At 34.8% G+C, this 8,838-nt stretch overlaps 1 protein-coding gene and 1 long non-coding RNA gene across 3 annotated transcripts in view; one reads left to right on the top strand and one right to left on the bottom strand.

Moving 5' to 3' along the window:
* LOC147833274 (uncharacterized) overlaps positions 1 to 8,838 on the bottom strand; it is a 331,056-nt gene that overhangs the window by 110,080 nt on the left and 212,138 nt on the right. The gene's annotated exons all lie outside the window — the stretch shown is intronic.
* mal2 (mal, T cell differentiation protein 2) lies at positions 3,166 to 8,161 on the top strand. Of its 2 annotated transcripts, NM_001135977.3 has the most exon segments (5): positions 3,166 to 3,329; positions 3,643 to 3,813; positions 5,835 to 6,008; positions 6,568 to 6,978; positions 8,078 to 8,158. In NM_001135977.3, coding segments are annotated over 4 exon segments (531 nt in total). In that variant the 5' UTR covers positions 3,166 to 3,215; the 3' UTR covers positions 6,640 to 6,978; positions 8,078 to 8,158.

Below are 8,838 nucleotides of genomic sequence, written 5' to 3'. Positions count from 1 at the left end.
TATATTTAGCAGACAGTCTACTAATACTCAACTGGACCATCAAAATAAAGTGTTACCAAATCTAGTCATTCACTTCTGCTATTTTATACTTTGACTTTACATTTAAATTTATTCTTTAATTGCACTTAACCAGCAATTCCAAATAGAAACAGTATAAAAAGCATATCCAATCGCAAGGATATAACATAGATTGTTATAAAGCCACAGTCACACTAGACTTTTCATTCTATTGACATTTATATGTGTGAAAAAATGCATCAGACGTAGATTCATGAGACCAATAAAAATAAAAAAAACATGATCCCTTTGTACAAAAATTTAAAACACTGAAGAACTGTTTATTTTAGTAGTGTTGCTTCATCCTGCCCCTTTTTCGTAGCACCATTAGAACAAATGTTGCATGCTCAAAGTCTAGTGTGGCCCTGGCTTTTATCATTCAATTACTTGTCAATAAATTTGACGAATGGTCAAAAATTGTCAACCATGTTTTCTACACATTCACTCATTTTCTTATCGGCTTAGTCCATTTTTTAATCTGGGTTGCCACAGCAAAATGAACTGCCAATCTATTCAGCATATGTTTTACACAGCGGATGCTCTTCCAGCTGCAACCAATAACTGGGAAACAGCCATACACACTCATTCACACACACACTACAGACAATTTAGCCTACCCAATTCACCTACTATATGTTTTTGGACTTGCGGGGGAAACCAGAGCACCTGGAGGAAACCCACAGAACACGGGGAGAACATGCAAACTCCACACAGAAATGCCAGCTGACCCAGCCAAGGCTCGAACCAGCGACCTTCTTGCTGAGAGGCGATCGTGCTACCCACTGCGTCACTGTGCAGTCCCCGTCATCACTATTTACTCAGATTTTTGAGTAAACAGTAAGCCCCGCTGGCAACACCATAATGCTGCCATCTCTCTAAGCCTCTGCTTTCTATGCGTTCTGCATTTGAAATAATGAACTTGAGCTAAGTTGTGAGTGCATGAGTTGAGCTATGTCTTCTTAATTTTCTGTGTCATTATTTTTAGAACAAAGCATACTAGTAAGAGGCCAGACATTTAGTGGTGAACAATTAGAGGCCGTTTAGGGCAGGCATTTTGAGGAACCAGGAAATATGATAGTCAGTTTTATGTTAGCTGAGTAGGAGAATAAATTGAAGTTAAGATATGTAAAAGAATAACGCTTTTTTTTTTCAAATTAGGCATGAGCACGCATTGTTTTCCACACCATAAACACAACTAAGCCTATTTTTCACCAATCTGATATGAATACAGGTTCGATTCAGTACATTTGAGAATATATCTTTATCTGTTGTGTTTATTATGGAGTGGTGCTGGAGTGTGCTTGGAGTGAGAGAAAACCATGATGCTCTGACTTTCAAAAATCCGTCCTCAGTCCTGCCAAAATTACACCACCCCATTCTTGACAATCTGCTTTGCTCACACACTCTACGCATTAGGGTTGGAAATAGACCTGTAAAACCATTACTGGAGAGTATTTGCACTTACTGAAAGGTGCAGTTGGTGATTGTCTTCAAAAACATTTTTTGTTGTGCTGGTTGAAAGCCTCTTCACAGTCTAATAGTAATGATTAAAGTAAATGATCTAAATGTATTCATATGTATTTTTATATTTTGGGTAAGGCATAAAACTAAAAAATGTTCAACCAATTATATAGAGTCAAATCGACATGTCTCATAATTCTGATAAGTAGCTGAATCTGTCTGTCAGCAAATGCAGATTTGAACAACTGTTTGTACGCATCTCTGCCGACCGCCGCGCATTCAGGAGAGGGAGAGAGAGCATTTGTGCGATCGGTAAAAACCTGCTGAATCAAAACTTTTGAAAAACCTGAATCAATATTGGGGTTACCTTTGCACGCTGGAGAAAAGATGACACCATGACTTTAGGATTTCTCTCAGACAGTTAATGTTCTGTTTTAAAACTGTTTTAGCTTCACGCAAAGCTGATGTAACGTTAGATGTTGTTGTTACAAATGGGTTTTATCTTCACAAAAGTGTTGTTCAGCCACTAAAATCTTCCGATGAAAGATTGATAAGACTATTTTCAGTTTCATAAGGAACCTTTTACAGCATCGATAATGTAGATTTGATTTAGTTTAACACCGAAACGCAAGTAAATACCGCTATTCTGCCTTGTCTCTCCCTATATTGTTTACCATGCAACTCTAAATACTCACTCTGAAATAGCATGTCAGTTTGGCTTGCTCGCCGCCGGACAAGCACTAGTCGCTTTTAACACATGAGGGGTTCTTTTGCGATGCTCGTATTTAAGGAGGCGTGGCTCTAGACGGCAGGGGAGGAACTGTGATTCAGAGATTTATGCTAAGCTGTTAGCATTGTGGAAGATCACCTACAGCACCTTTAAGCCACATACCTACTTTTTAGACATCAGAGAATAATTTAACATGTTGTATTAACCCATCAACCCATTTTTATAATTATTAAGGTTCTGCACTTTCAGTAATGTCTTTGCTTAATCATTAAATAATTTGAATCAATTATTACTTATTTATTATATCTAATTATCTCTACTGATGGCGATGCTATTCCCAGCAGACAGAACTGTATGCGTCTATGCTAACATTAATAATAAGTCTCACATGTCAATCTAAACATATCGGTAGCTCAAATAAATTTCACCTTTATATAATTTGTTTCAGCTTTTCAGCAATCCACTTAAACCACTCATCATGGTTTAGTAGTTTGTGGTGTATTGATTTAATTAAAAACATGGAATTTATTAAACAAAGAGTTCTGTCAAAGACCATACACATATTTTATGACTCCAACCGTTCAAAGAAATACACAGTATCTGAGCTGTTTCTTTGGTATGTTTAACTTAAGCATATTCATTAATTATTAACCGAATTGGTGAAATGGCGACATGACAAAAGACTAAAGAGTAATAGCAATAATAGTAGTAATATTGATAATAATAAAAAATGCCCAAAAAAAATTAGCAAATCTGGGAATCTCATTTAAATTTGAAAAAGTCAACCACATGAAATCAAACTGCATGCCCTCAATAACAGGGGTTTGGCTGAACTGTGGACAGAACAGAATGGGAGCGGCCACACTGACCTGTCAAACCTGTTCCTGATGGGCACGACTCCAACATGATTCTCTTACAGTATGTGTTAGTCCTTTGTTCAACCTGGGACTGTCCAGCTTGATCAGGAATGGCAGAAACAACGAACCCAGCCGCTACTTCGTTTCCAGCACCGACTATTTCTTTGCCTCTTGGTGTGGAAATATTGAGAACGTATTCTGGAGCCCTTATTTGTTTGGAAATTGTAAGTGTTGCTGTTTATATTGATTTCAGAACTCACTGGGTTAAAACTGTATCATTCATAATTAATGATTAATTTTGATTTGATTAATACAACACACACTTTTATATTTGGAATTCAAAGTAAAAAGCAGTTTATTGAGTATTTTACTACTCTAAGATTACAGATTACTAGATTTATTATGTATGTACACACCAATTCTAGTATTTTAAATCTTTGAAATGAGATTCCCTGTTAGTTAACTGTGGTGTAATAGTAAATGTACATGATGGAACATTATTGCTTATTTCCCTTCTCTTTTTTTCCCAATCAATAGGTGTTTGGAGCACTGGTGTGGATTTTAGTAGCATCGACAAACGTGTCTGTGCCACTATTGCAGGGATGGGTGATGTTCGTGTCAGTGACCATGTTCATCTGTTCATCTGCATACCTTGTCTTGTTTCTGCTGGGGTTGGCTGACAAGATTAACACCGACTGGAATTTCATAGTGAGTTTGTATTACTTTACAGCTCTGCAGATCACAGTGTAGATTGCTAGACATTAATTATCAGGAAAGTTCCAAAAGTACAGTGTGGGTTAGCACAGGTCTCAAGGTGACAGACTTGCTAGAACCGGAAATACCAGTACTTGGAAGATTTGCTTAAGGTCATTTTTTACAGGTCACTTTATAAAACAGGATTTGATGTTAAATCAAAACGTTCATTATTTTTGTAATATGTTTGTCACTTTAAAACCTTGTTGGAAACTATGCCTTTTATTTTGACTTTATTTTTGTAAAATTGCATTTAAAGGTAAAGCAAGTTTATCTGTGTACTCAGAAATTGTAATTATTTAAAGAAATATTTGTTTAACAAAGTTTTTTTTCATAATAATTTTAATAACTAATATCTAATAAATTATTTGTTTCATTTATATATTTGATATATTATTATCAAATCAAATCAGGCCTTTATTTGTCTCAAACACTTTCGTATAGTGAAATTGAACCCCCCCGACCATGCACAAACATCACAATTTTCAGGGAAAGACAGGTCACAGGAGCTAGCATTTAGAAGGGGAAGTAAGATACATCTGGAGAGTTAGGCCAAAAAAACACCCTCTCAGCTTGCTCTTGATTAGGGCAAAGTGAGAACAGGGAGTAAAACACAGCCTGATCTTGGCATAAGCACACCGCCAAGACACTATTATTATATTATATTTAGCTAAAATATAAAAACAGCTTTTATTCTAAAATAAAAAAGACTTTCCCCCAAAAAAAACAAATATTACCGTAAAATACTGTGAAAATATTCTTGCTGTTAAAAATCACTTGGCAAATGTTTGAAAAATAATTAATTGAATTGAATATTGAATTCGTTCAAACTGTATGTTCTGTTGACCCCCCCCACCACCCTCATTTGTTAGTATGTAGCTTTAATAGCACATAAAAATAGTGATTTTTCGTCTTATATGTGGTGCGAATTCACTACAGCCAACAATTTAGCCCCATGTTAAAAATGCACAAATATTCTCTCTCTGTACAGATCCTCATGCTAAGTCTATGCTAGCCTACCATTTTAAAATTGCACAGCACTATCCCTGATTATATCACCTATTAATGTTGTCTATTTATTTATTTTTACTATCTTATTTTATAACATTTTGCAGTTTTTTTCTCGATAATTTTACTATTTTTTTTAGCATTACTGTCAATATACTAGGTTGTGTATCTAGGGTTTGATGAAGTGGTTATATATATATATATATATATATATATATATATATATATATATATATATATATATATATATATATATATATATATATATCTTTGTATATACAATAACTTCTGTACTTGGTATAAAAATAAAGGGAAAAAACTTTTATTGTTTATAAAATGTATCATTATAAATAATTATATTATTCTAGTGACAGCCTAAGCTGACAATAATAGTGCAATAAGTTTAATATTCACATAAAAATGAGTTTAAAGTCAGTGGGAGATATTCAGATATTATATTTAATACATCTTGTAGTGTTATATTTAGCATTAAGTCCTTCTTGTTGTTTCTTAGGCCCTGTTGGAATAGGGAACATTTATTTTTAACACAGTTTTGTATGCCAAAAATTAGGTCCTTGGCCTTAGCAAGATTTTGGAGTCAATAAGCAGTTTGCCATGCACGAGTACCGTCTCTACACCATCATTAATTTTCATGGTTTACCAAGTCATGGTCTAAGTAAAATATTTGTCAGTATTTAATTAAAAGTTAATCATAGTTCAGTTATTTAAACAACTGTATTGCTCTTTTTAATAGGTGTTTAAATTTAAAACTCAAAAACATTTACCCTTGTTACGTGAATCTTTTTTTATTGCTTTTCCTTTGCTCACAAATGAAATTTTGATGATTATTTTTTATGTATCATTGTTAAATTTGATATATTTTTGTAATATAATCTTACAGTAAATGCAAATAAAACATTTTTTGATCTGTTTAAGGATAAACTCAAATTGTCTTCCATTGTGTACAGGACATGTTCTACCATTTCATCGCTTTGCTGTTTTATTTTGGTGCATTTTTACTGGAAGCTACAGTTTCTTCTTCTGCGGGTGTATATGGAAACACCACATGTATACAGAAACCCCGTGGCAATATAATAACATTTATGGATCATCGAGAACACAACATTAATGTTGCAGCTACGGTGAGTTAATGGTACATTTCTTATTCCTTTCTGCTTCATATTGTAATGTTCAGAATAAGACGTTTTTGCACATTCTATAACTGTTTTTCAAGTTTTAGTTAGGTAATGGTTTTAGATAAATGTTTAAAATGCACACCAAACACTCACTCACTACCGATTTATTGTGGTTACAACAGGAGAATCAATGTTGTTTTTATAAGACAAGAAACTTATGACTAAAACTTTGATATATGAGTCTTAAACAACACTTGCCTTAGATTATTAGTGAGCAGATGTTTTCTAAAGCTTTCATGGTGCTCATTTTTGATGCCGTTTGTTTGATTTGATGTCATGTGTAAACACTGAGACTCCCAGATCAGTCAAATGATACATTGTTAGTTGTCAAGCAGAAGTGCTGAACCACAGTAATGCCTTTATGAGCAGAAAGAAGCCAGTGCTGAGTGTCAGTTGAGTGGCTGTTGTTGTGTTAGTCAAAGATGTGCAATCAAAGTCATGTTTAAATGTGTGTGTCTGTGTATCTTACAGGATGTATATAACGTGCTTATTCCTTTCTTCACAGATATTTGCATTCATAGTGACTGCATGTTACGCCTGTAGCATGATCATGGGCTTCAGGAGATGGAGAAAATAGTCCACAATGGAGCATACATGATCAATTCATGAGACTAATGTCTTCAAACGTCAGCTGGTGGTCAGAGAGGACCTTTATTTTCCAGCAGTTATTGAGTTGGTGTTTAGATTTATTTTTATTGTTAATATGTTCAGTATTTATTATTATGAATATTTATATTAATATAACTTTACATTAATTTTAATTATATTGTTTATATTCCTAAAATCGCCACTGAACAAATCTCAGGTGATATGTGCTGGATATATGTGTCTGTGTGGGGGATGGGCAACTTTGGTCCTTGAGGGCCATTAACCCTTTTTACATATCTGGGTTTCTTAGCAGTGGAAGTAAACATAAGCCGCTTTTCCACTATCGTGCTGAATCGTTCTTTAAACAGAACTGTTCCATTCCGGGCCAGACAGCACGGATATGGTTTCATTTTCCACTGTCGTGCTGCGACAAAGCTCTTTAAAACATTACACAAAACGCAACAGTAGTTGCCTTGGTAACGCAATGTATACGGCTCCCTTTGTTCAATTAAAGTTAAATAAGAGCCGAAATTATTTTTTTTTTTTCATAATAGCAAAAGCAACCATGTGACTAAACACTGTTATGCCGCTCTATCAAATAGGGGTGCTAAATGTGCACCCTTATTTATTTATATGTTGCGCAGCTCTGGCTAAATTTTATTTGGAGGGAAAATTACCTAAATGTAACGTGAAGATTGAAAATAGCCTAATTGGAGGGGAAATAAATAATTTTTAAAATCTCTGAACATAACAGAAAAATAAACAATGATAAGACAACAATAATAGTGCATTTGCATTATAGTGGCAGAAATATAATTTTGGACAGGCCTTGTCAAAGGTGAGCCGGGCACTTTCACTAATAAAAACACAGCACATAAATTATTTCATTTTTAACAATTAATTAAATTACACTGCGTTTTTATATCAAAAGTTGATAATGATATAAAATATACTACATTATGATGGTAAAATGAAACAAATTAAGCGATGGCTGTTATTTGTTTTACTATTCAAACATTAAATAACGAATGCAGCAAGTAAAAAAAAACGAATATGAAACAACACATATATTGCAGGATTTAAACCATATAAAGCACTATTATATTTAGCAAAATGCTGCTCTATTATCTTTTTATTTTGATCATTTTATTTTTATTATTATAATTATTTTTGTGTTCATAATTAACTAACAAGCTGTAGGCGAATTATTGCTAGACGTTTTAGAAAATATTTGCGTAGCTATATTAAAGATCACCACGAAAAAAAACAAAAACACAGAAACATGTTATGCCTCATAAATTCAGAATTTCGGGCCGAGAACGGTTTGTAATCGTGCCGCGCCGTTCCAGGCTCAGTGGAGAAACAACCGTAACCGTACCGAAGTGTTCTTAGAACGGTTTGGCACGATAGTGGAAAAGCAGCTATAGTTAAAACTCAGTGAATTGGAGAGTACAACAGATACATGTTTTGCATTCCTATTTGTTCAAATAATAAAAGTAAAAACTCAACAATAGTGTTATCAAGGCTTTCAGAAAAAGGAAAACATGTTGTGTGAGACTGATAATGGCAACCAGAAGAGAGAACAATTTCAAATGTACTCTATTGCCCATAGACGCTGCATTAGAAGCACCTCGTAAAAGCGATTAGTTTTTTTGTAAATTGAGGCAAAGTTGATATAATGCAATGTAGTTGAGTTTTTTAAATTTTTAATGATTTAAGATGCTGTTGACTGTTAGGTTGTACTCACACTAAGTACAGTCAAGTGGTACTCACTGCAGAGCAACTTGGGCAGAGCTGAGCTCCAGTAAGGGGAAGCTTGAACTCCAGCTCCTCCTTCCTTGCACTTCTTCTACAAGTGATGTCAGGGGGTTAGGGGTGGGTGTTAGCATTAAAACAGCATTAAGGAGGAGGAGTTAGAGCTCAAGCGCCCGCCTCATTGGAGTGCAAGTGGCTCTGCAGTGAGCAGTGTCTCAGTACAGTTGCCTTGAACCGGCCGAAGCAAGCTTGTCCACCCTCCCATCTCCTCCGACGTCCAGCACTCACATTACATTCACGCCTGAGCACTTACGTCATCAATGATGCGCTATTCAGTTTAAGACGTGCTCTCGCTCAGCACAGTGGAGATTTCTTTTTCATTTTAGTCATTTGGGATGCAGTGACACGCGGTCAAATATTTCGCCAAACAGGT

This window comes from Danio rerio, chromosome 16 (assembly GCF_052040795.2).
Source record: "Danio rerio strain M-AB ecotype USA chromosome 16, GRCz13ab, whole genome shotgun sequence".
Taxonomy (NCBI): Eukaryota; Metazoa; Chordata; class Actinopteri; order Cypriniformes; family Danionidae; genus Danio; species Danio rerio.
Note: the sequence above shows the minus strand (reverse complement) of the source record. Positions and strands in the feature narration are given on the sequence as shown.

Bases quoted from the DNA above. Each gene is read 5' to 3' on its own strand.
- mal2 (XM_087286137.1), top strand. From the start codon at position 3,216: ATGGCAGAAACAACGAACCCAGCCGCTACTTCGTTTCCAGCACCGACT. The intron at 3,814-5,834 runs GTGAGTTTGTAT...CATTGTGTACAG, and splicing joins ACACCGACTGGAATTTCATA to GACATGTTCTACCATTTCAT. The intron at 6,009-6,567 runs GTGAGTTAATGG...CTTTCTTCACAG, and splicing joins ACATTAATGTTGCAGCTACG to ATATTTGCATTCATAGTGAC.